This window comes from Falco naumanni, chromosome 1, assembly GCF_017639655.2.
Source record: "Falco naumanni isolate bFalNau1 chromosome 1, bFalNau1.pat, whole genome shotgun sequence".
NCBI classification, from domain to species: domain Eukaryota; kingdom Metazoa; phylum Chordata; class Aves; order Falconiformes; family Falconidae; genus Falco; species Falco naumanni.
In genome coordinates, this window is record NC_054054.1 from 48,069,512 (window position 1) to 48,096,973 (window position 27,462).

Here is a 27,462-nt window from a genome sequence, read left to right on the forward strand (position 1 = left end):
TATCATTAAGTTCTACTCACAAATAAATCTCTTTAAAAAAAAATAAATTCATGCTCAGCTTTCAAAACTCGTACAGTTTTATTTTACAGCTGTAGCCTGTTGAATATAATTTGCTTCATTTTCTTTTATTGATGAATGTGTCGATTAATGATTGCTTTAATGTTGTCATGGTTTAACTTTTCAGAAGATACTCCAATCCGCTACTGTGGGTGAGAATCCCAGCGGAGCAGCCGGCAGAACCAGGTGGGGAGGAGTCCTTCCCCTGCCCATCCAGCTGCTGTTGGCAGCCCTGCCTGGGAGGCAGCACCCTGATGGTGGCTCCTCCAGGAGACTTTTGGCTCCTGGGCTGAGTTCTGGACCCTGCGGTGTTTGGTGTAGATGTAATTAACTGACTAGGTGAGCATACAATGTAACAGTTTATTTGTAATGCAAAAGAGAACAGTGCTTGGTCATCAAAAAATATCATACAGTATTAGAAATATAAAACATCTCTCAAAATTTAACTGTGTATTAAAAACAGTCCACCTGTACCAGAGTAGCAGTCAGGCTTCGGCAGCCTGTAGTGCGCTGCGTGCTTGTGGTTTTGACGGTCGTGTTTTAAGGTGGGTGATACAGCTTGTACCAGGGGCACGGAGCAGTTGCGGAGATCTCCTGACGATGGTAACAGAAACTGCCGTGGGGGTTTGTTCCGTGCTCACCAAAAGCGGGCACAAGGGCCCTCCTGGCAGGGGTCTGGGAGAGCAGCAGCGTGTGCTGCGGCCACGGCAGCGCGGTGTGCAGCAGCCCTGGATGGTGGACTGGGATGGCACTGGGCTGTGCTGCTGTCGTGCTCATTCAAAACTGTTTCCAGACCGTGGGTGCTTGGGGAGATGGTGTAGTGGTGGACTTGGCAGTGCTGGGTTAATGGCTGGGCTTGATGATCTTAAAGGTCTTTCCCAACCTGAACGATTCTATGTTGGTCTCCACTCAGCTGGTGGTTGTAATGCTTTACTCAGCTGTTCTGTGGGGTGTGTCTCTGCTATTTGCAAAACCAGCCCAGCCGGCTGGGAGGTGTCTTAACGCCACTGCTTGCGGAGGGCCGTAAGAAACCTGAAGTCTGTTGTTGCTGCACATGGTCATTGCGTATCCCCTTCCCAATGGTGAAAATTGGCCACTTCCTATTGGACCAGCAGAGTCAGGTGATGCAGAAATCCTTGGAAGCTGGTGATGGTTCTGTGGTCACGTCCTACTCCTCCTTTGCCTGCTGTTTTATATAACCGAGTAAAGCAAAGGGGATGAGGAAGAAGGCTCCACAGACAGTGAAGCAAAACTCTGCCCCGGCCAGCCAGTAAACTGCAAAGGAAACAAGATTTAGCTTGTTGGTGTGCTTGCCCTTGGGGGGGTGTAAACTGGCCGTCAGAGCTGCCGCTCCCGGCAGCTTACAAATACAACTGGAGAACAGGGAGCTAGTGAATCTATTGCTGCCTGCCCTTGCTGGCACACAGCTGTAAAGATGAGGTGACCGATAGCAGTGTTGGGTCTTCTCTGAGGAAAGAGCGTGTTAAAAGTGGTTGTTCCAAATAGGGCATTATCATTCTTGACAGGATGGCAACGGGGAAGCTCCTGTTCGCTCATCCAGCTTTACACGGTAGCTATGTCACTCAGCCCCAACGCGGCTGCCACAGCTGCTCCAAGCGCTGCCTGCGCTGCTCTTGGAGGTCCCTCACTCTTGGTACTGGTCTCCTGCGAAATGCTTGTGCTGAAGGCGGGAGGGTCAAGGCAGGACTTGCGCTACCCTCGGGAGCAGCCGTGCTGCTGTGCTTTTGCTGTGAAGTCCAGACCGTGCCTTTTCCTGTCAGCCGGTTGCTTGGCCCGTGGATGCCGTCAGGAAACAGGGTCTGGCTTTGCTCGAACTTAACGTGAGGGCGGAGTTCAAGCTTTGCCTTGCCGTGTGGCTGCTTCCCTTTACCCTGTAACGGCTGGGGGAACTGAACCCCACACAGGGGGCACCTGTGCCCTCAGGCACTGTCTAGGTTTGGCCTTAGCCAGGGTGTGCTCCCTGCGCTCCGGGGCAGCAGTAGCGCGGGGACTCGGGTTTGTAGCTTACAGCTGCTTTTAAAGCTGAGAAGTTCTTTATTGCACATTATGGACCATCCCTACTTCATTTGTATCATCTTTTGTATCATCTAGGGATACATCTGCATGGGAGGCTGGGAACCAGTTACCGCAGCACAGGAAACCCCATTCCAGTGCCTCCTGCTTACTGGGTGCCAGGGTGGCCCCCCAGCAGGCGGGGGTTACTCACTGCAACAGCTACACCTGAGCCCAGCAAAGGCAAGGGGTCCTAGCCAGCCTCCCGCTGTGCGGCCCCCTCTGCCCGCACACCTACACCCAGGGCCGCAGCGGCTTACTGCTGTTGCTGGAATTTGGTTTTTTTAAGAGTCGGGCTATGCCTGCTCCCTAGTTGACCTCTGCTTTTATAAACACTTAAATTCATGCAGGAGGCTGGTGTTGGCGCTAACAAGGACCGTGTGCAGCTCTCAGGGGTACCTGCTTCTCTAAGGGAACTGCATGGCGCTGAGGCGTGCTGTCCTTCCTCCCCTTGGCACCCACCCAGGCTGTGGGGGCCCGGAGCAATGCTGTGCGTTGGCAAAGGCGGGAAGGAGCAGGAGGCTGTGCTCACCTGTAGCTGACAGGATCGGTCCCAGGGCTCTGGCGAGGGCACCCAGGCTCCTCAGGATCCCCATGACTCGTCCTTTCTGGCTGGCAGAGCCTGTGCAAACAGAGCCATTACTCCCTGTGGAGGGTTTGCTTGGGGCAGGGAAAGGATGCAGCTCTGGGAGCTTTTGGAGGTACCTCCCACACGCATCTCCCCCTCCCCTCATTGCACACTCGCTGCCTGGTCTGCATTCTTTTCCCCTCCACCAAAATAAACACAACAGCTTCACTGAAAAAGCACGAGGGCTTACCCATGGGTGGCTCGTAGTGCGCTCTCCCCTACCTGCCCCTGCCCCCTGCTAAAAACCCAACAAAAAAAGCAGCTTTACGTTGCACACAAGATTTGCTGAGGAGGCACAGGTGGTAACAAATACAGAAGCGTGGATGCAAGTTAAGCAAGAGCAACACAGAAGTGGCATTAATGAGCAAAGCCTTACTTTTTCAGCTCAGCAAGCACCATAGTGCTGGCAACCAACTGAACCAAAGCTGAAGAAAGAACTGTCATCTACAGATGGCTTCGCAAGGTTATGTAGCAACCAGTGCCACAAACCTGGAAGGTTTCAGAAGGCTCCTTAGAAGGTTTTTTCTAAGGAAGTGGGAAGAAATTATTTTACTGCTGGCAGCGAGGGCTGGTATCTCCTTCGGAGAACCCAGGCCCTTGCCTATAATATGCTTTGCCCGTTCTTCCTCATCTTCCTAGAAATAAAGTTGCTTCAAGCTTCCCCATCACACTGCAACAAGCTGCGTTACATGGTACAAAATTCAAGTGTGATACTGATTGTCACTCTCAACAGATCACTGCTGTCTGAGAGCTGTGAAACTGTCCATTACGGAGCACTGACAGTTTTCAGAAACAAAAGTCAAGGTTGGGGTTTTTCTATGCTCCCTTGCGGGATGTTTCGGATTTTCCCAGGGTCAGGGTGTCGTCGTCCCGTCCCCAGCAGCTTCTCTCCTGTGAAAGACTTTCATAGAAGGGAAGGGGCTGAAGGTTGCAGCACTTGCAGCACAACAGCTGGTTTGCCTCCCCACAGCAAAGCTCGCTGCAGCTGCGGGGTAACTACAGCCGTGGGGTGCTGGCTGTACTGAAAAGGGGCAGCAAACGAGCAACCGGGAAGGGCTCTCCCCTAGGCTGTAGCCTCACTCCTGCAGGGGTCATTGTTGCTTCAGGGTTACAGAGGTGCAACGTGGAGTAGCAGTTCTCCGTAACTCTTAGCATTTCTGCTTTCCTTGTTAATGCATTCGGCGGGGAAAGATGCCTTTTACAAAGCCAAGCAGCAGCCAGAGTCCCCAGTCCAACATTCAGACCCAAGGCAGACCTACACCACCAGCGTTCTTCTTGATGCATCGTTAAACTTGAGGTCAATTCTGTATTTGAGCCAAGTCTATGTAAAGGTGAATTATGTGGCCAAGAGCTGCCACTCAGAGCAGGAAAGACACTCACCATAGCCTGACACCACTGCTGACAAACACGGGATAACAATGGCCGCAGCTGGAAAAATCCACACAAGAGACCGTCAATGAACAGCAGAGCTCAAAACAGTTAAAAGTGGAAAACACGTGGCCCGAACTCGTTACTTCTGCAGAGAAATATGCTGAGCTCTGGGCCATTGTACCAACAATGAATCACCAGGTTTAATCCGGTTCAGTTACAAAAACAACCCCTCAAAGCCAACTTGCACGAAGAGCCCAGAGCCATGAGTGCTCTGAGCAGATGTTTCACATTAATGTCTCTCATTCTGTGAGCCCACGGGAAAGGGGTCGACAGGTCAGCTCAGCTAACTGGTAGTTTTCCAAATCGCTGTGGTCTTGTCAGGTGGAACAGGGGGTTGCTTATATTTCAAATGGACAATGAGGTGGCTGTACGCAGAACTACACTGTCCCCATACATACGGCTTTACTGTACTCATGGATGAAAGAGGCAGCTATGTTCTGATTTGGGAAATAAGACAGTCATCCAAAAAGAAGAGGTTACAAAATTTTTGGACACAAAAGCCAAGAGCTGTTCAGCAACCACTGCCCTCTTACTGAAACAGGGGACTTTTCTGCCAAGAAGGAAGTGCTTTAAGCATACAAAGCAGAATCTTTGCTGGGAAGGAAAGGACAACTGGAGAGCAGGAACGATACACATGTTGCCTTAACTTCAGGTGCCCTGACTCTTGAGGCAGAGGGAGGAAGGGAGGGGGAAAAGAGGCCCCTCCACAGAGGCATTTCTAGCTGGCTTCACTGGGGAAGAAATGAGGTCTTCTGCCCAGCTATGGAGCCCCAGAAGACAAGGCTCCTAACTTAGGAGCACAGTTAGACAAAACAAATGCCTCCTCTCCCTCCTCACCCAGTGGGTTTTCAAAAGCAAGTTAATCTGGAGATAAGACATAGATTTTGAAATCTGTCAAACACACAGCTGTTCTAGACAAGCAAGTTACTAAACAGATGCGTTTTGTGGCTTACAGTTTACTCTTAAATCAGGCTGTATCATGTGAAAGAGAAGTCTACTTTTGTAATTAGTCATGTTTGAAGCTTCTTAACAATAGTTAGCAGCATTGAGAATATCTGAAATCTCTTTTCAGATAGGCACTTCAGTAGATGAATGCAACTTCATTCATCATCACTTCCCCGAATAACAGCTTAGACTGGCAGAATATTATTTACGTAAACACAAACATCCTTGAAAACCATCTACACTTATCAGAAACAATAGGTGGAGTTTTGCTCCCTCCCTGAGCTAGCAGCCTGCAATGCAAGAGAGCAGAGCGGTGTCCAGCCTGCACAGCCCCACGCCACAACGTTCAGGGCAACCCTGATTTACCCTCCCGCTCGCTCCGCCTGAACGCACAGCCTGGCCTCCAGCTTCTGAGCACACAGATCTCTTCAGCCTGTTGCCTAAGAAATAATGCAGCCACCACAGAAATATGAAGACGCGCAGTCTCCCTTCTCTTCCTGACCTCAGCTATTTAGTGAATATTTTGCTTCTAGGTCTGATAAGAGGGGAAAAAAACACCCTCTAGAGCTTCCCAGTGAGACAGGACAACAGGAGCACTGGGGATGCTTCCAAATATCACCATGGCAACCTCCTGTGATACAAACAGCATCAGAAAAAAACCCAGACAGTATTTCTTCCATATTTTATAAACTGAAGTGCCAACTTTCTGTTACTTATAGTTTGAAATTAGAAGTGCATCTTTTTTAACGAGGTGAATGAATACATGAAGAAAAATTATTTGTGCTTAGCTTTCAGTGCAGTTTGAATAGCTTACCAAAGGAGTACAGCAACAGTCCGACACTCAGCATGGTCACATTGGCAGCCCATCCAATTAACAAGAAAGCTGGGATCAGCAACATAATAGCCTGCAGAATGAATGAGTCACGGGGTTACAATCAAGCCCTGCTTGTTAAAGCCTGACTCTAGGTGTCCTGCCAGTTCTCTGCCGCTGATGGGACTAATTTAAGTTAGCAGCAGAAAGCCCTTTCTTCCCAAGCAAACATTTCAAATTCACCTGGATGGCCATACATCAGCACAATTTACTTTTCTGTTCTCACTATCCCATGATTTCAGACCACAGGCAGGCTGGAGTCACCTGTAACACAGGCTGTAGTTATCCCACCACCGATTTCCCACAGCTGAGGAAAAGAGAAATTTTGCAGAGGTCTCTCTCTCTCACAGGATCTACCAGTTTTTGGTGTTCTTTTCTCTTGTTCTGTCTTGAACTGGAGAGAAATCTAGCTTTAACTCTTCATATCCTGAGCTGGCATAAGAGATTAAAAGGCTTATGTGCAACAGGACTACAGCTCCTCTACTTCTTTCTCAGCAATATCGACTGATTTTGTCTTTAGCATTCAGAGCCCATACTTCTGGAGCTGAGAAAAAAAAAAAAAAAAGGGGGTGGGGGGAGATGGGGTGTCTAGGGTGTGTGCGGGGAATGGGATTTGAAATTCAAACCCCAAAAGACAAACATTCTTCATCTCCTCCCAGAGCCTGGACTTCAGTTCCCCTGTGATGTGTCCCTCGCACACAGAGCTTTCACAGAAAAGACAGATCAGTTAAGACCGCTGTGTTTTACAAAAGAGGGTATTCACCCCCACCAAATGTCTCATTTTGAAGATTCAGTTATAAATGAACTACTGTAACCACTGCGCTAAGAGAGGCCACATGTGCCATATTATCCAGATTCACAAATTGCCAGAATCACTTCAGCAAAAGGGGGGAACTGCCACAAAAGCCACATACATCCACAGAAAGAGTGCCCCAGGGCCAGCGGGTTCCTGCATAGCGCAGACGGGTGTTTATGAGCAGTGATCAGCCCAGACCAACTAACCGAAGTGAGCATTTTGAGGTAACTACACTTCTCAGTGCAGGGAAGAGGAAGGAGTATAAAAATTAATGGGGCAAACCACAGTTTGCATGAACTGCAGTGCAGTGCCAGCGAACAGCAGGTTGGCAGAGCACATGGAAGAAGCTGATGCAGAGGACAAAGCAACACTGACAGCTGCGTGAGTTTTTATTCACAGGGAAACACTTTCTGTGTGACACAACCAGTGTGCCATTAACTTTTGCCCGCCAGGGAACAAGGTGGAGATGGTTTAACCAGCAGAAATAACTTTAAGAAAAGGTGAGTCAGTTCACTAGAATGCAGTGCAGTTTGGTAACTTTTTTTACCTTGCCACTGTTGAAATCACACTGGCCTCAAATTAATGTATAATTAATTGACAGAGGCTTTAACGGTCCAAGTATAGCTATTACCAAGCAGCCAACAAAAGTTCAGAAACACTTGAAACCTGCTTTTAGTTCCATGCACAAATGTAAGAAAGACATATCTATTTGTTCCTCAGCTGTATAATTTGCAGGGAACTGTTTCCTGTCATCCCAGTACAGCCACATCACCATCTCTATGAAGAAAGAGGCAAGGAAAAGAATGAAATGCACACTTTTGTCCGTGAATCTTCAGTCTGAACATCAGTACATGCTATTGTTACATGTAATACTGATGATCACACATCAAAGATTGAAGAGGAAGAATCTATTTCCCCAGCCCACCAGTGAAATACACTTTAGGGAAAGCCTGTCAAGCACGGAGACGGCCAGACTGATGAAGTCCCTGAAAATAATTTGCCAGAAAGAGAGATGAGCTCTGAAGCAGCGTTAGTAGTTCCAATGTCTGCACTGCAAGAGAAACCACTTAAAGCATAATCTTCACTGCATTTTACCTAGCTTGCACAGAAGGACACTCTGTTCTCATTCCTTACTGCAGTTCTACTGAAGAACTCAAAGTTTCAGTAATATTGTAGCTGATACATGGTAAGAAAGGGCCCTAATGTTCCACAGTTCAGTTAGGCTGGTAAGCGCCCAAAACCCAGGGTCTTGAGAAGTCATTCAGCCGAATTAATGAGACAGAAACTTCTTTTGATTTGACAAGTACAGTTACAGCCTCCAACTACCCTTCATTGCCCTTTAGACTGAAAATTAACACATCAGATTTTGGGGAGAAAAGAAAAATAAGTATTTTTTTTACCCTCTTTACAGCTCTGATTTCATTTCCTGGCTTGATTCGGCGAGCGTAGCCTCCCTGGATCACAGCCATTGTTATTCCAATAAAGAAAAACATCTTGCCCTGCTGCATGCTAGAAGGAAGGCAAAAACACAGATTATGGAGTCACGCACAGAGCATTCCACCCTGGGATTCACAGGTCCGGTGCAGACCCTTTCCTGAAAGAGAGAGAAAATGGTTTTTGGTGCTAGCATGAGCAGTGCAAAGTTCTTAATAGGCTGACATTAGTTTCCATGGCAGGCAGACAGCAAGAAGATAAACCTCTGAGGTCTTACGTAGAGATGGGACAGCTGCTGGCAAATGCCACGATCATCTCTAGACTGCTGTGATGCAGTTTAGTTGTTGCTCAGGTGGCCCACAAAGAGTCAACACGCTAATTACCCCGTGCCATGGAAGTCTGTGCCACATGCACAGCAGTTGCTGGTTTCCAAGGAGCAAGTGCTTTCCTTTCTCACAACCACTGCCGCCCCTCATGCAGAGCTTGATTAAGGTCACCAAGGCACGACACGGGCACTGGCACGGTGGTGATCATGTACTGCACTGGGAAGCTTGCAGCATCACTCCCTCCACCCTTAAATATTTCTTCAAATTTCCCTTTCACCTCTCATCTACTAAACTATGTGGATATTCTCAGCTAAACGTTCTCTCCTCCTAACAAGCTTGTCTGTCCCACAGCCTGCGCTGTTGGCATAAAGTTGTTTATGTCACGACATGACTACATGCACAGCAAGCTTAATACAGTTGAAAACCTTTCCCTGATGCACACACATTAGTTAAGCTGCAAACTGTAACGAAAGACAGACAGGGAAAGATGCAACAAACCCCTGAGAACTACTCAAAGGGAGGGACACACGTAAGGAATCAAGCTGCAAGATCATGTTCCTGGCTGGAAACCTTCCTGTGAGCTGGCAGGAAAAGTATTTCAAGCTGAGCTGCTGTTAGTGGATTCTGTTCTTTCTTCTCTGGTGTTTGACTAAAGGAAACCAAACTCTATGATAAAATGACTGTACACCATGTGCAATGCGGAACTCGGATGAGCAAATATAACCACGTTGCTGTCCCTCCATCTTTTACCTTTTTTGAGCTTCAAGATTCATCCTGATACTTAAGACCTCTTCTGGGCAAGGCGAGAAAAGTTTTTTTATAGTCAATACAACTAACCCAGCTATATCTATTTCAAAAGTTTTACTTTAATCTTGTGTATTGATTTTCTCTAGATATTAGTAGTTAGAGTATTTCCTTTCATGTGTGTGACTATATTTTCATAAACTCTTCCCACAAAGCCCAAGTATCACTGAATGCAGTGGTTGCTTTCTGAGTGTTTTTACTAACCTTGTAAAGCCTCTCTTGAAAATAAATGAAGAGGCCTTAAATCAAGATTTTGGAAAATATCCCAGACAAAATATACAACATTTATCTTCTAAGTGTGCTATACCTGCTGAACTGGAATCTCTGGTGAGTAAGAAAACTCAGCGTATACTCCAAGCCGGAAAACAGGAAGAGGTACAGGAAATAAGCCAGGCCCAAGATTTTGAGATTCTGAAGATCTAAACAAACAAAAAACCAAACACACACCAAGGGTGGGGTGGGGGTGGGGAGAAACACAGTGTTGTTTTTCAAGCATGATTTGAGAAAATAACAACAATAGCAGAGCAACATTTATCAATTCATTTATTATTTCATGGGAAAAGTCCTCAGACCACTTTAAATACCCATACGAGACATGCCACAAAATGACTTCTGCCTACTACCTCCCTTCTGATGAGGGGAGGAGAGCCAAAAAGACTAATCTCTCTCTTGGTCACCATGGTCTCGCTCAGCCAATCCAGCCCCTTTGCCTCACACTCACACCCCCACCTATATGGAGATGTATTTATTTTATTCTATACCCATATTCCACCTAATACCTCGATGCTGCTCCCAGGATCACATTTCTCTAAGCTACAAATGGTCTGAGCCAGATTACCTTACTTATTTTTCTGCCAATGCAGGGTTTAACAGATTTTCTCCAAATACTACTCTATTCCTGCCGCAGCAGCGAGGAGGACTGAATGATAAGTTGGTGTACCTGGCAAACACTGATCTATTTTCTACAGCTTAAATAATTTCATATACAGAAACGGCCAGCTAAAATCCTACATCTCCAGGTCCTGAACTGAGAAATACAATTTCTGAAGTTTCCTGGTTCGCAGCTTGGATAAGCAAACTCACATCTCCCTTACTCATGCCTTGATTTACCTTTTTAAATCACTTCACTTACTGCAGCCTACCCCATGCTGCAGCCAGTGCCTGAAGAAAAAGCAAGCAGCAAGTCAGAAATCTTCAAAACACTAATCTCTCAAATCTTCTTTTGGGAATAAACGGACCAGTGTCCAAGGGAACTTGCAATTCCCTGCTCATAAGTTAGTAAGATTGGTTTTAAATGAGTGAACAGAGTGCTGCTTCTGAAACAGTCTGAGTAAAGTTTTCACTTAGAAACCACTGCCACATACAATATTAATATAAAAAGCCAGCTAACACTTACTCTTCTGTGAAGGGGATTCCTTTCCTCGGGTGACTGCAGAGAACTGAAATAAGGCCAGAGGACTGAGCAAGTCAACTGCTGCCTGAAAGCCAGACGTCACAGAAGAGACCTGATCAAAGAAAGAATGAAGTTTATTTAAAAAACTGACGTAATAACTACTGCAAGGAATTGACAGTAACAGCCAAATGTGCTTCTACATCTACACAAATTATCTGAGATGAAACAAGGCAACTGGCATTAGGGTTTGAGTGGCCCCCAATAGCAGCCCAGACTTTCTCAACGCAGAACCGGCTCCAGCACTGTAACTAGAAGGTAGAACATTGATAGCAGCTTTCACTGAAGACAGAAAACAGATTCTTCTCTCCGTGTTTAAAAAGAGAAGAGGCTCATCCTCCACAGCCTCAAAGGTGGCTTTATTTGGTTCACCTTTTGCATCATCCCTCATGTCCAATGAACATTTACTGGGAAAATAATGGCACATCTGCCTGCAAGTTCACGGGAAGCTGGGGAACTGCTTGTGCGCTACAAGTCTGAGAACAGTATGTGCAGCACACCAAACAGTGCTCTGGTTTGGTACTGGTTGTTCTTTTAGCCAGCCAGTGACACCTCCTGGGGAAGAAAAGGAAAATAAAATTTTTAGAAGGAATCTTTAGAGAGATTTTAGAGAGATTTCTAGAGAAGTTCTGCCTAGCCTAGCCACACTGCGTGGCTTTTTAAGGTGGCAAGTTTATTTTGTAGCCCTTCTGGTCCTTGTACTCTGTACATCTCAACCTAATTATGCACTCTCCTTGCTCCTTATCAATGGGCGCTTAAGAGATGCTGATTCTTTCATCCATAGAGAATTTAATTTTTAAATTTCTTTATCTTTTATTCTAAGGTATAGAAAATCAAAGAAAATACTAAAGAAGAGATGTCTAAAATCTCAAAGAAGCAAATCCTTTTAAAGTGGGAGAACTTAGACTGTCGCTTTACATGACAGTCACAGGAAGAGATAAGACTGACTCAAGAATCCTGAGTAATCACACTTAATATTTTACATCTTCAAAACACTGCACAGACTTTATCTGATGAGCTTCCTTCTCTTCCCAGATAGGGAGGGAGGAAGCTATTACCCCCTCGAGGGTACAGACATTAAAGGTCAAATTATCAGTGGAACTTAATCTCGGTGCATGACCTGAGGACACTCATGGACTGGATTTAATAAAGCTGTAAACAAATCAACCTTCAACATGGTATTAACATGACCTCTGTCTTGTTTGGATAGTCGGAGCTTCTGAGTATCTGACGGCAGAGCTCTGGAGCCTGTTAGTCTCACAACAGCAACTAGTTCAATATACCAGGCTGGTTTTGTATAAAGCCATAAAGCTGCCGAAGCACACAGAATAAACTGGGATATTTACTTCCCCTTCCACTACATGTATTGCAGAGAGTAAACAGACACTCCCAAGAAGAAGCTTCCTCATGCTTTTAAAAGGTCTGTAAGAGGATTTCCTGAAGCTGGCTTGTAGCAATCCTCAGTTCCTGCATTTGTTGGCATGATGGTGTTTGTGCTACAGCATAGAGAATGTGGTAACAAGCGCCTCTCTTCAAACATGTTTGCCAGTAATACAAAACCCCTGTGGTTTGTACCTGGTTTGAATTATTATCCATGTCAGACAGGGTGCCAAGCTGCTTTGTACTACAAGGCTGATTGTAGTTTGGTCTGGAGGTTATATATTTTATATATATTTATATGTTTACAATCTGAAGTATTTTATGAAATATATATCTATGTGATAGATTATTTTTTTTTAATACAGGCGGATGTGTGTGCATGTAAATTTCTTTCAATTTCTCCTATCTTAGCCCTGGAAGCAGTGTCTGGAAGTGACTTCATCCACTGATCAATAATGAAAACATTGCCTAAAACCGACAAAAGTGTTTCATGAATCCCAAATAAGGAAGCATACACTGTCAATTTCAATGTCACCAGCTGCGTGGAATTCAGATTCTTTGCAGGTTCAAAATCTGCAATATCTAACTTGTATTTAATTTCTATGCTTATGACTTATTACTCTAAAATAGTTCCATTTTACTTCCTGATCATCCCAAAAGTCACCTTGAATGGTAGACATGTTTCATAGTGTCTTTGTTTACTCTTTTTTCCTCTAATGCAGAAAGACTAAGGAACATGTCTTGAAGGCACAGAGTCAGTCCAAACCAGGAATGCAGCCCCGGCCTTCCAAGCTGCGGCCTTACCCTTCAAATCAGAACTGTTCAGCATGCATAGAGCAAAAGCCTTATTTTTCCCTAAGTCTGCTAGTGATGCTGCATAGCCCTACGCAGTCCTTACATGATTAGCTGGACACCAGAAAAAACGTTGTAAGACTCTCCTGCCAGCTAGGCACCCTTGCCCACGACTAGCTTAGCTAAAAAATAACTCAAAAGCCCTTAAAGCGGACAGATTCCACCAGAGACCTTTCCATTCCTCCCTCCTCCCAAGCAGGTCACAGCAGGAGCTGTTTTGTCCACCTCACAGAAGACCAGTGCCTCTGACAGGTGAAAGGTACAGTTCTCTGGTTACTCTTCACCTGACAAACTCGTGGAACTGTTGAAAAAAGAGGAAGAAGGAGAGCAAAAATTCTGTTCTCTCTGGATGAAAGCTCATCCTTGTTCTCCCCGTCCCCCTTCACCTTCCCCTTTCTACAAGTTAATTGAAACATGAAAGAATGTGAAATACTTCTTTCCTGTGAAGACTGATAGAGAAACAAGAATATCACGAGAACACAGCGTATTTTAAGGAAATGGCTGTCTGATCACACTGGCACATCCTCCTACCGGTTATTATGATCATTTCCCCTCTTTTTACAGCTTTGTCCTTCCAATGCTTCCACTCCTATACTCCGGGAGCACCTGCTCCAGCGCAGCCCATCCAAGTTCCAGAAAGACAGCCAACATACCTGCTCTTCCTCTGTTGTCTACAGGCCAAGAAAAATGCTCCCCTCCCATCCAGAAAACGGGGGGAATTACCACAGAAAAGAGCAAAGCAGCCCATAAGTGGAATTACAAATACCCTAGAACACATAAATCACACGGGGCCACTGCCCAGCTGCAGGCTGAAAGGAGACAGCACCAAAAGCACCAACGCTGATACCAACCACAAGAAGCTCCAATGCCAGTCAAACCGCTCTCTCGTAAGCAAACACCCTGTGTATTTTGCACAACTGGGACTTGACCCTGAGAGGCACCTATCAATCCACCTCACACAATACCCACTGCTGCAGAGAGACAGAGCCCCAAAAAGCGGGGACAGAGCACTCACCTTCTTAACAAAATTCAGTCATGTTGTCTAACACAGAGTGGCTTATCAGAAGAACACTGAAGAGGGTAATAAAAGGGGGAGGGAGGTATTCAGTCATCATACAGTCCTAAAAGGTGCTGAAGCCATTTATCTCTCTACAGCAAAGGTGGAATTGTTTATAGAATACGGATTCGCTCCACAGCACTTCCCTACCTCAACATATTACCACCACCCCAGAGTGTGCAGCTCTAACTAAGAACAGGATTTTATCTGGAATGTTTAGAAACAGCCAAATAGGAAGGGGGAACAGATGACACATGGAAGAACTGTTAAAAAAAGATAAAATAGCTGTGGTGCCTGGGAACATAATGTGAGCAACCAGTTTCAGCTGGGACACAACCTGCTAGGAAACACTCTGGGAAGGTCTAAAGTTTTGCCCCAGCAGGATTATCACGGGCAAAAGTTTCCTGAACAATTCTCGGTGTCAAATGGGTTTGGCTATCCAGAGACCAGGCACGCTTCAATGGCTGAGTGCTGCTTAGAAACAAGGGACGACAGGAAAGATGCAATCCAGCTGAAAGCCTCAAATCGAGTGTTTCACCTAGATATCTAGGGCTCTCCCACGCTACAAAGGAGACTGCTCCAAGAGACTTTTAATCAATTATATCTTGGACAGTGTCTGATCACAAAATACTAGATCGTAATGTCAAAAAATGTTCGGCTCCACAAATCTAGTCACTGAATTTTAGCACAGGTAGGTATTTCGTACCTATGGAAGACAGCACAGCTCGGAGATAAGCGTAATTTGCTACTTCAGCATTCAAAACAATCAAGCAAAGGCAAGATAACAGTAAGAAAATTTCTAACACATACTGGCTAAATGAAAGAAAATCCAGCCTCTGATGCATTTACTTTTTACAATTAGCTGAAATTCCTCTGCAGGGAGTCACTGTAATTATAGTTTAAAATTCACCCCCTCCCTCCCACGTTCCCATTTGGTTTTGAGAAATTTAAACCTAACGCACCAAACCTAACAATTAAGCAGTTGTGCTAGCTATGAAGAATTTCTCATATTACACTGGGCTAAGGAGATGGGACCATCACGCAATCGGTTTTGACACCAGCCTGAATAACAGTATTTAATCCTGGTCCCAGGAATGAACTGAATTCCTGAGACACCGGCTAAGCCTCTTCTTCATTGCTTCTGGTATTTCAACAGTTCTCAAATCCTATTTTTGCAAGAAACACAGATCTTCAGATTGACAGTCCATTTACCCGTTTTTCTTTGGGAAGTGTCTCCGGAAGTAGGAAGAAGATGAAAATTAAATCAGCCACAGAAAACATGAGTGCTAGCAATGCCGAACGAAGATAAAAGACTTCTCCTTTCTCTGTCTCCATGGCTAGGTAAGCTCCAATCATGGGACCCAGGGTAAAACCAAGGGAGAAAGCAACACCAATCATTGCCTGCAGCGATACAATGAACACACACATGCAGTTTTAGACACCAGTTTGTTCATGTAGATCAGTTCTAAAACAACTTGGATTTCCTGGCATTTACCTTAAAAGAAATTCAATCAGATACAGACCCTAACCACCCTGACCATGTAGGGAGTGCACAGCAAAAAGCTTTAAGTGTGAAAAACCCGTTAATTCCAAATAACGGATTTTATTTTCTGTCCAGTCAGGAAAGTGGCAGAAACAAACTGCAACATGGTTATGAGTGAAAGAAAGCTGCAAAGGCAAATAATGATTCTCACCTCAGGGACTGCTCAGCCAGCAGATCCTTCAGCCATAGGATAAACTTTCGTGTGTAAAACTGGAGAAAGGAGGAAAGCACCATGGTAGGAATCCATAATGATGTCTATAGCTTCTAAAGTACTTTGGCAACTTCTGTATTTAGGAATTTATGTCTCGTACAGCAAACAGGCTGAGAGGCTTTCCAGAACAACCTCAGTTTAGTGCAGGTACTAAAGCAGATTTATTGACTCACTAGCACACAGGAAAAAGAGGTAGAATCTGTACACACTGGCTGGGAGCTTAAAAGAGCACTGAGATCTGAGTCATCAGCTCAGTGAGATCACTGAAGGATACAACAGTGCAGGACCTGCCTCATTTTCTTTAAGAGACTTTCAAAGATATATACTCCCATACGCAGGACCCAAACATGTCATCCTACGACACAATCCTCCTGCTGTCCTGAGTCTGTATCTATAGTACTAAATTAAACAAGGCCAAGTTGTGACAATCAGGTGGCACTTCACAGTCTCCACTGTTGTAGCCTGTCTGACTAGCACTCTCCCAGGCAATGGCCCATCACAGTCTGGGAACAGCATCAGTCAGATGTTATTCTCTTTGCAGAAAGCAGAATGAACATGCCTACTCTGCTTTGGAAAAGAAGAGAATATAAGCCATATGGATGTAAGCCATGATGTACTAAGTGACTTGTTCTCAGGCTCTAAAAATAGGCCCTGACCCATTTTATTTATTAGTGCTGTATGGCTATCCCTCTCCATAAATAAAAATGTATTTTGGCTCACCAGGACTACAATAAATTGCTTGGAAAATTCGTTAGCTGTCACTGTGAAATCTAAAGCTTTCGCCTCCCAAGAAGTAGCTGTCCTGCATGCTGGCTTGTAACAATCTGTTAAGAGAAGTTTGGGCCCCCAGGGTTTTTAGAAGATAAAAGATCTAACTGGCAATTCACAGGCAAAGTTCAGCCTGCAGGGTGTTTCCATCTGAGCCACTGCCTTCTGGAAGAGGACAGGGCAGCTGTTCATACTATTTGCTGCTCTGTCAGCCAAATGTTACATCCTTTACCTGCTGAGCTCGTACCCTGAAGCCAGTGCAGCATCCAAGGAAGTCAGGAGGCACGCTGTGCTGTGTGCAGTGCTGCTGGGCTTCCACAATTTGGGAAGGTGAGAAAAATGGGTTGCCCTGTAACTGGGTTCCAGCTACCAAAACTGGGCCGTAAGACGTTCTGATTTCTAAGCTGTTATAATCAGGATTAAAGTTCTCAGCAGGAGTAACACTTATACTACTCGAACAGGTAGTCCTTCTACCTCTAGGGCATCTGCATTTCACTTCTCAGTAAAAGTCACTGACAAAGTCTGAGAGCTCACCAGCAAAATGATCTGGCATCTTTTCAGAAGAAAGTTAGTATACAGAGTCATATTTCCACTTGATCAATTAATACATTGAGGAATACATGATCAATTAATACTGAGGAAGACATTCTGAGCACCTGAAATCAATTACAAGTTACCTAGTAAATCAAAACATATACCCCACACATGTAACTCACCATGCCCTTGCTCCGTGCTTTTGGAGAGTGCAAGTCAGCAATTATAGCTGTGGAGAGGCTGACATTCCCTTTGCTTATTCCACCTATGATCCTGGAGAGAAGAAAAACGCCAAAAGTCCTAGAGGCAGCCCATAGTGAGTATGATGTTATCAAACCCATCTGCAGAAGCAAGAAAGGGTTCTTTATAAAGCAGAGCAAAGTTGATACCATTTCTGCACATTTCCCAGCTAAACATTTAATTTTTTAATTCGTTTTCAACAGCTGCTCCAAAACCCATGTAACAGAAATGTCTGAATATACTGATACCGCACTATGTCCTCGACAGTGATATAAAAGAAGTAGAAACAAATCCATACAGACTTCATATAAATGTGAGATTACTAACAAAATTAAAAGAGCAAAGAAAGGTCAGAGGGAGATAAATCAGTACTGGGCACAAAACTACTTTTGTACATCCCACTCAATTTGTTTCCAACTTCAAGAGAATCCTGAGTTCAAAATAAGAAAAATTCACAGTTCTAGCCCTTAAATTTCATAATCAATCATAAGCACCCATGCTTATTTAACTCACTCTCCACAAGCCTACAAGATATGGGGATTTCTGTATCACTCACTCCCAAGTTCCATCGTGTATGTATGCTTGCTCTGCACTGCTTCTGTAATTAGAAACCCATACTCTGAGCAGCAAGAGAAAACATTTTGGAGAACGTTCATGTTCATAAGAAATACATCTATACTAATACTGCTATATAAAGCACTTCCTAACCAACAATCCCCAGGCTCTGTGAAACAGGTCATGAAGCGATCAGCCCCCATTAGTCACCTGGGGAACTAAAATATACAGGGATTATGTCTAACATTTATAAACAGAGCATCTGAATAATACTCCCATACACAGGGGAAAGGGATTTTAGAAATCAGGTATACAGACAGGTATTCTGGTGCCATCTATGTACAACTCGGGATCTGGGAAGCCCAGTTTAAAGCACCCACATTTGGAAGCGCGGCTAAGCGACTTGGCAAGAAGCAGTCAACAGCCAACAGATCTAGAACATTCAATTTCTCAAGCCTCTTGTTAACCACAAGATCATAGTGCCTTCAACTGTGTATTGAGATGGCATGACTAAAATCAGCATGAGACACATACCACTGTCATCAAGATGACAGGCCTTCTGCCCAAGTGATCCGACACAGCACCAGTGAGGGGAGAGGAGAAAAACTGTAGGATGGAAAAGATTGAGCCAATCAGACCTGAAAAAAAACCCAAACACATGTATCATTAGACTTGCTGCCTTCATCTTAAATACAAAGACAGCCAAACTCTTCTAGACCTATTACACCATTAGGTCCTTTAAAAGCACACAATTAAATGTAAACCAACAGCTATAAAGGGCAGCTTTGTCTCTGAAACTAAGCCACCCTCGAAACACCAATCTTGCATTGTTATTTAACTGAGTGGCGAAGACAGACAGACCAGAGTAACAGGCATAAACTAGATGATTCACTGGTGAGAAGGGGGTTGAAACTCACTGGTTATAATGGAATGCTTATTCTACAATGCTTCCCCAGCTGACTACATACATTTTGTGTTCTTAAAGCAGATATAACACAGCCTTTAATAGTCAAAGTTCTCTTAAGACTTTTTTTGATTGTTTGAACCTGATTCTGCCACACTTAATTAGTTTTTCTTTCACTCTTATCATGGAAAGAAGGACATAAGCACTGCTGTTAGTGAGGCACCCTAAGAGGTAGGAGTGATTCCAACAGACTCCAAGAGTCTTTTGAAATCTGCCTCCAGCTTCTGTGATCTTTAATTCCTCTTTTCTCTTGCCATTTCTAGCTTCAGACACTTATTAATTTGCACTATACTCTCAATAACCAGTCCAAAAAATGCCTTGCTGTCACACTGTTTTTCTCTAAAGGAAAAAACTGGGTTATTTGTCTCAACTCACTCAGCTATCAAGGCTTTAAAAGGCAAAGGAGAGAGAGACCTGAAGCTCTGCTCCCATCAGCTTTGATGAAGGCAGAATATCGATACCAACCACCTTGGAGAGAACAGCTGCTTACGATAGGTAAAAAGAACTGTGTAAATAATCTTACAGATTGGTACATTGGCAGTTCATGTTAATGAGAGACAAGTTTTCTTCCTTGTATTACTAGCACTGTAAGAACACCCAGACACACCAAACACTTCACAGCTAGGGAGCAGCAAGAGCGGGGCTGTTCCACACGGGGGAACAAGTGGGAGCTGAGGGTGACCAGCACTGGCAGCGCCCTCGCCAACCAGGTGAGGTTGCAGCCTTGGTCAACTCTCCAGTGAGCTAATTCAACTCAATCTGGTAGAAAACTAATCCAGAAAAAAAAACCCAAACAAAACAAGTTTTCTGCTGGTTTAGCAAATTAGACGGCTTATTAAGAAAAGCTGTCATCAAAGAAAGCAGAAGAGATGGAATCAAATGTGACAGATACCAGCCTAATTCAGCCACCTTGCCTACAACTATCACTGCCTGTGGCTGCCAGCGTTCATATCAATTAGTGAACGTTCCCATCACTACTCAACACTGCTTCTAAATACTTTTCTCCTAGAAAGAAAACAGCAAGGGATACCAGCTTCCTTTCTGAGACAAACAGTGTCTATCTTAATTGCATGTTCCCGGCTAGATGCTATATTTTCTTCAAAGGGCAAAAGAGTCAGCTGGACTCCTCTGCAAGGGGCAGGGAGATTTCTCCTTCCCCTTGAAATCAACTGAGCCAAGTCAAGGGACACAGCACTCCCAAGAGTACAGAACACGGCAGGTAAAAGGAAAGGCAACAAGTTGAGCATGACTGGGAGTTCCCAGCCCCTTGTTTGTCTGAAATGGTGAGTAGGTGCAAGCAGGAGGCTTGCAAGCCAGGCCTCAGAGGAGACAGAATGCAGTTTATGAAGGATTAAAGAAAACTGATTCCTACTATTCAAAAGCCAGTAATCTGACTGGGAATGAGCACAGAAACAACAACATGCCTGTGAGGATAATGTGGGAAAGAGGGAAATCGTTTATAAACTTCTACTTACACCTGTTGCCTTCCTTTCTCCCACCATGCACCACAGTGAAAAGCCTCACTGTCTTCTCGATAACCTCCCCACAGGTATTGGAAGGCTGTTATTAGCTCCAGGCTGAACAAGCCCAGGCCACCAGCTGCTCCACTTTTGTGGGCCTCTGCTGAACTTGCTGCAGTTTATGGATGCCTTTCTTGTACTGGGGGGCCAAAACTGGATGCAATGCTCTAGATGTGGTCTAACAACTGCTGAGTAGAGGGGGATGATCACTTGCCTCAATCTACTGGCTCTGCTTCGGTTCACACAGCCCAGGTGCTGTTGGTGCTTCTGCTGCCAGGGCCAGCTCATGCTCAGCTTGCTGCTCCCCAGGACCCCCTGGGCCTTTACAGCAGAGCTGCTCCTCACCAGTCAGTGCCCAGTCTGTATCACTGCAAGGGGCTGCTTTTTCCCACGGGCAGGATTTCATATTTGTCTTTACTGAATTTCATAAGATTTCTGTTGGCCAATTCCTTCTGCCTGTCTAGGTATCTCCAAATGATGGAGATGGGGCTGTCCAACTCTTCATTGCTATCAGTATGATGAAACCAAAATAATTTATAGCCTACTGTAAGAGATATTTTCTGTGTTATTTAAATCAAAATCTATTAAAAGACAAGTATGCTTTTTGTATTTCTTGTCATTTTCCTCATCATTCCTCACATCAATACTGAAAGTAACTTGATAACAACAGTCTTTTTTTTTTTTTTGTCCTTTTTTTTTTTGCCCTGTTAGCTTGTTTGTTTAATTTCCATACCTCCAAACAAGACACTGTTGTATTTCCGCCCTGGAGGTATCCCAGCCATCAGTGCAAACCAATCCACACCTCGTTGCAATGACAAATAGAATCCATCCTGCAAAACAGATAACAGGGAAATAGGAGGAGGAAGACAGTTTCCCTGTTTCATTTTCAAACACAGCATCAGAGCTTAGTGAACCAAAGACAGGGTTAGATGATTTCTTCTCTCCTCCTCCCCCCGCCAGGGAAAATTTCCTTGCTGATCAGTTGCCATATGGTAAAGATCACTTAAGCTGTGAATGCTAACAAGCAGCAAATAATTGGGGGTATGTGTTTACGTGGGGGAATATAGGGATTTGACCTTTTGTAGACCATCAAGCCTGCTACTTGCTAAATCCTGAACTAAACAGGAGTGGCATGTCCTGAATCTTTCAATTAATAAAGCAACACGAGACATACTCTATCCCTCTGCACAGAAACTGGTTAGCCTGGGAGAATCAGGGGCTTGTAGGCACAGAAAGAAGAGGTGGTGCAAACAAGAACGGTTCCTGAAAAAAGGAGGAAGATTTAAAAAGAAGAAGGGGAACCTGAAAAGAAGGTGAAGATCTTGGCTATAGGAAATAACAAGTCTATGGGGCCAGATGGGATCCACACAAGAGTGCTGAGGGAGCTGGTGGAGGAGCTTGCCAAGCTGCTGTCTATCATTTATCAACAGCTCCTCACTGGGGAGGTCTCAGAAGACTGGCGGTCAGCCAATGTGACACCTTTCAGCAAAAAGGGCCGGAAGGAAGATCAGGGGAACTACAGCCTGTCAGCCTGACCTTGGTGCTGGGGAAGGTTATGGAGCAGATCATCCTGAGTGCCATCATGCTGCACATGCAAGGACAACTGGGTGATCAGGCCTAGTCAGCACGGGTTTATGAAAAGCAGGTCCTGCCTGATGAACCTGATCTCCTTCTATGACAAGGTGACCCGCCTAGTGGATGAGGGAAAGGTTGTGGATGGTGTCTAACTGAACATTAGTAAAGCCTTTGACACTGTCTCCCACAGCGCTCTCCTGGAGAAACTGGCTGCTGATGGCTTGGATGGGTGTGCTCTGTGCTGGGTTAGGAGCTGGCTGGATGGCTGGGTGCAAAGTATGGTGGTGAGTGGAGTTACATCCAGCTGGTTGTTGGTCACAAGGGGTGTTCCCCAGGGCCCAGCGCTGGGGCCAGTCCTGTCTAGTGTCATTATCAATGATCTGGACAAGGGGATCGAGTGCACCCTCAGCAAGTTTGCAGATGACACCAAGCTGGGAAGGAGTGTTGATCTGCTGGCAGGCTCTGCAGAGGGATCTGGACAGGCTGGATTGATGGAACAAAGCCAATGGTGTGAGGTTCAACAAGGCTCAGTGCTGGGTCCTGCACTGGGGTCACACCAGCCCCATGCAGTGCTACAGGCTTGGGGAGGAGTGGCTGGAAAGGGCCTGGTGGAAAGGGACCTGGGGGTGCTGGCTGACAGCCAGCTGAACATGAGCCAGCAGGTGTGCCCAGGTGGCCAAGAAGGCCAACAGCGTCCTGGCTTGTGTCAGAAACGGTGTGGCCAGCAGGACCAGGGCAGTGATCGTCCCCCTGCACTGGGCACTGGTGAGGCCACACGTTGAACCCTGTGTATAGTTTTGGGCCCCTCACTTCAACAGAGACATTGAGATGCCGGCGTGTGTCCAGAGACGGGCAACACAGCTGGGGAAGGGTCTGGAGCACAAGTCTTAAGAGGAGCAGCTAAGGGAACTGGGGTTGTTTAGTCTGGGGAGGGGAAAGGCTCAGAGGGGACCTTATTGCTCTCCACAGCTACCTGAAAGGAGGTTGTAGGCAGGTGGAGGTACGTCTATTCTCCCAGATAAGAAGCAACAGAACAAGAGGAAGGGGCCACAAGTTGTGCCAGGGGAGGTTACAGACTGGGTATTAGGAAACACTTCTTCACTGAAAGGGTTGTCAAGCATTGGAACAGGCTGCCCAGGGAGGTGGTAGAATCACCATCCCTGCAATTGTTTAAAAAATACATAGATGTGGTGCTTAAGGACATGGTTCAGTGATGGACTTGGCAGTGCTGGGTTAATGGTTGGACCTGATGATCTCAAAGTTCTCTTCCAACCTAAATGATCTATGATTCTATGAAATATACTGTAAGTGGGGGAAGATGCTGGAGATCAGAGCACATGGCTGTGGTTAGAGATAGGATCATAAGAAAGACAAAGCCTATAGCTGCAGTTGGAGTGGAGTTAGAAAGGGGCTGCAAAAATAATTCTCCCACAACATCATCTTCGTCTTGTCCAGTAACACTCGAGAATGGTAACTGTGAGCAGCTGCACAGCTGGGAACCAACATAACTTTCCACACTGCGTTCCCAGAGCAGCAGCCAGCTCCCTGCTAAGAATGGAAACTGAGATGTAGTGAACACGATACTGGGGTGAGAACAAGTGAGTGCCTGAAATAAAGTAGGGTAAAACCTCTCATCTCTTCGGTTCTTAGATAAACCCCAGTATGCAGATCCATTATGGACTGTCATTTACTCTGTCTCACCAGTGACATCAGCGTGAGTTACAAATGCACTGGTAATTACAAGGACTAGCTTCTAAGAAATTCCTGAATTTTCCCCAAAACAACTCTCACATTTTAATGAAAAAGCAAGAGGGAAAAGTCTTATGCAGGTTCACAAATTCAGTCCATGAACCATTTAAATGTGCTGGATATTATTATTCTGCCTACAGCTACTTGGTTTGCCCCAAGGCAAGGGATTTTTCTTCCATCCTTCCCTACTGATCCCATACCTAACATTTCCAGCAGGCTGACTTTCTCTTTTGCTTACCTCAGTCTGGCTGTAATAATCAAGGATGGAAGGAAACAGTGGCAAGATGAGCGCAAATCCCAACAAGTCAATGAAAAGTGCCAGGAAGACAATTGTAATAACACGACTAGAGTTCCGTTCTTGCTTGTCATTGATGGTTCCTCTCTCTTGCAAGGCCATGCTCCCAGGTGTTCTGCTTCTAAAAAATTACATTTAAATCCAGTCAACAGGAAGCATTTTGCAGGTCTTTCACAAGAGTAACTTGCTGATTCATTCTCACTTTCTACAGACTTCACAAAAAATAAATACAAGCTATGGCTATATTAAGGTACCTGGTTTGCAAGGGAACTGGAACCTCAGCTCTCTAGCCTCGGTTATTAGCTCAACATGAAGTTTGCCTGCATCAAGAGCAGGTTATGAGGGCAATAAGGTAACAACCTCTATTATAGGAGCTTCCCAAATAAAACACAGAATAAAGGAGCATTTAAATACATCTTTCCCAAATGTTTTCAACTCAGCATTACAGTAAAATAGGTAAGAAAGGGCACTCATATTTTGAATATCCACATTCAAGTAACTAATAGATTTACGCCTCCAGTGTATACTAGAAAAAAAAAAAGTAGACTTCCTACCTATTGCAGGAATGCTGTCTTCAAGATAAATCCCAGAGAGCAACAGCACCTCAAGAAACAACACAACAAGATTTTGAAACTTAAATATTTTTTTCCTTTCTTTGGATGACAGCCACTAATAGGCTATACGAATTGGGGCATCAAATGTTTAAGGCAGCGTTTTAGTTTGTTGGAAATATCAGAACTATCAACTTCCTTTGATAATACTCAAAAACTATCTTAAAGACCTAAACAAGGAAGCAGGCCAAACCATGTTCAGTATTTAACAAATAAAGAAGCCAGATTTATCCTGAAAAAAACTCAGTTTCAACGGATATCAAAATAAAGGAACAATACACAAACCATGAAACTGCAAACTTCAGACTTGTAGAAACTTTACAGTGTATCTCAGTCATAAAACATAAACCAATTAGCAGTCCCTTCTACTGCAAAAATCCCTGAATTAATTGTTGCACTAAAAGAGTAAAAAAGGAGACAATTTCATCCAACAAAGTTAATCAATACGAAAATATCCATTGACTTTGTTGAGTCAGGACTGAAAGCACTGAGAATTTATGTTAATTCTATTCCAGACAAGACATACTGTAGTATGTACACAAGGTACTTGGGCATATGACACCATGACACTAAATGAAGATCATAACGCTTTGTTATGCTCAGCAATAAATATTATTGTGACATTTCTTTACTTGTGGATTCAGTTTAGTAGCACCGAAACATTACATGAATGTGGAATGGGGCCACCTGCAATCCATTTATTAAACTCACGGCATAATGCTCTTAAATCTGCTAGTGAACAGAGCAGTTTGGTTATGTTCAGGATCCTTTTATTTAAAATGGTAAGTCATCACTGCTACAAATATTTAGCGTTATTTGTTTACCCAAATGATATAAGAGCATCTGGAGCCAACACAAACCATACCTTTAGACAAATTCCCCTTGGCCCTAGGTCCATCTAGCCAACAGTTGAGGGATGGGTTCATTGTGGCAGATACTATCTTGGTTTTCCTCACAATTTGTTTATTCATCCATTGAATTGTACGACCAAGCTGAACTTCATTCCAGGTTTATTTACACGGAGTAACATCCTCTACACCTTAACCTCACAGCCATTTTGGCTAGCATGCTGCTTGAACTTATTGATGATAGCACTAACCTTTCATTCAGCTCCAGTTTCAGCTACGTGGTTGCAATTTCCCTTACGCAACATCCTAAGGTTCTACATGTTTATACTTTGTCCTCCATCACCTTCATTGCCCAAACCTCTCCATATTTTCTGCTAGGCAGGAAACCACCAAATGTTTTATAGGCCCTGGCATCCCACCAGCAAAAACAAACCACCTCCACAATGACGTTTGATTTCTGTGAGCCACGTTTGAAGAGGGTGGAGAATTTTTAGTTTGGGGAAGTTGTTTCTCTTGACGCCTGTGTCCCTCTGCCGCTTGCTCTGCTCTACCGTGGCCCCCCCCTCCCCCCCACCAGCCCCTCAGCGCTCCCCTGTCCCTGTCTCACGCTCCCCTGTCCCTGTCTCACGGCCGGCTTTGACGCTGTGTCTCTCGGGGAGGGATCAGCAGTAAAGCTGGCCCTGCCCAAGCACACAGAGATTTGTCATCTGCCAGCAGGAAGAATTTCATCCTTCCCACCCCTTCCCCCACCTGTAACGTTCTATGCCCGGCTCTACCTGCTCAGCCTTGAGAAGGCTCCTCTAACCCCTTTGTAAATTCCTGATTCAGGTCAGGAGCCGGAGTTACAAACGGCGGCGAGGGGGCGAGTGGGACAGAAAAACAGAAAAAAGCTCAATTTCCCAGGGGAGCCCGAGCCCAGAGGGGCCGCCGGGCGGGAAAGGGCCGGCCGTGGAGAGATGCGGAGTCCGCGGAGAGGACCCGCCGCCTGCCCCGGCAAAGCACCCGCCGCCACCGGGCAGCACCCCGGGGGCCCGGCGAGGCCAGCCCAGCCGTGCCCGGCCCAGCCCCGCGCCCCCGGCCGCCCTCCCTCCCACGCCGCCCGCCGCGCCCCGGGCCACCTACCGCTCCTCAGGGGGCGCGGGCGCGTCCCCCCCGCCAGCCAAAAGCCCTCCCTTGGGGATGCTGCGGGCAGGCGGCGGCGGCTCCTCCCCGGCCCTCCTCAGCGCCCCGGCGGGCCTTCCTCTTCCGGCCGGGGATGGAGCCGCTGCCGCGGCCCCGCGCCGCCGAGGAGGGAGCCGGCCCGCCCCGCGAGGGATGGCGGCGGCCCGGCGGGCTCCCCTCGCTCGGGACCGAGCGGCGTGGTAGGGCCCAGCGGCCGAGTGGGACTTAGAACGGCCTGAGGGGAGCGCCTGGTCAAGGCAGCCCCAGTCCTCGCAAACGCTGTTTAACGGGCAATCCCCCACCTCAAACCGCAGCCGTTCCTGCTGGCGTTACAGAATTTTTCTAGCGAAAACACGCTCCTTCCAAGAAAAGACGGATGGTCGTTTGCTGGTTGCCTCATGGCCACGTTACAGCAGCAGTTAGCTGTGATGGGTTTGATAAATGGAAACTTTCTGATACCTGACAAACAGAAAAAGGGCAGTCGCAAAAGACTTAACTCTTCTTAAAACAAAATGCTCCTTTAAAACAGTGATTTTTAGCACAAAGACTATAGATTTGATATTGATAGCACTGTCTAGCACTGTTCTTATATCCAGCCCTGTCTGGTGTCCAAGCTGCCTAATTAAGTGTATGGCAACAAGTGGACTAAGCAAACGTTATCTCCACAGTCTTAAATACCTCAGGACCCGGCCACAGTTCATTTCAAACAATTAATGCAAATGTTGAAAAGACTCCTGATTGCCTTCAAGGCAAGTCAGTGCCGTGGGTGGGTTTAGATACTAGC

At 45.5% G+C, this 27,462-nt stretch overlaps 1 protein-coding gene across 7 annotated transcripts; it reads right to left on the bottom strand.

Moving 5' to 3' along the window:
• Nucleotides 1-403: 403 nt before the first annotated feature.
• MFSD10 (major facilitator superfamily domain containing 10) lies at nt 404-26,778 on the bottom strand. Of its 7 annotated transcripts, XM_040592905.1 has the most exons (15): nt 26,640-26,777; nt 26,294-26,336; nt 24,613-24,661; nt 24,002-24,179; nt 21,173-21,269; nt 18,490-18,593; nt 17,343-17,501; nt 15,317-15,505; nt 10,762-10,870; nt 9,673-9,784; nt 8,202-8,310; nt 5,949-6,039; nt 4,139-4,186; nt 2,663-2,752; nt 404-1,332 (listed from the first exon to the last, which is right to left on the bottom strand). In XM_040592905.1, exons 4-15 carry the CDS (start codon nt 24,158-24,160, stop codon nt 1,226-1,228), a joined length of 1,374 nt encoding a protein of 457 aa, XP_040448839.1. In that variant the 5' UTR covers nt 24,161-24,179; nt 24,613-24,661; nt 26,294-26,336; nt 26,640-26,777; the 3' UTR covers nt 404-1,225. The 7 variants fall into 7 exon arrangements, with proteins under 7 accessions (XP_040448839.1, XP_040448835.1, XP_040448829.1 ...); XM_040592901.1 differs by lacking the exon at nt 26,294-26,336 and having other exon boundaries at nt 24,002-24,173; XM_040592895.1 differs by lacking the exon at nt 26,294-26,336.
• Nucleotides 26,779-27,462: the final 684 nt, after the last annotated feature.

Excerpts from the sequence above, each read along its gene's own strand:
- MFSD10 (XM_040592928.1), bottom strand. The coding sequence starts at position 24,160 with ATGGCCTTGCAAGAGAGAGGAACCATCAATGACAAGCAAGAACGGAAC. Across the intron at positions 9,785-10,761 it reads GGAATCCCCTTCACAGAAGA|ATCTTCAGAATCTCAAAATC; the intron begins GTAAGTGTTAGC and ends TTGTTTGTTTAG. Across the intron at positions 8,311-9,672 it reads CAGAGATTCCAGTTCAGCAG|CATGCAGCAGGGCAAGATGT; the intron begins GTATAGCACACT and ends CCTTCCTTCTAG.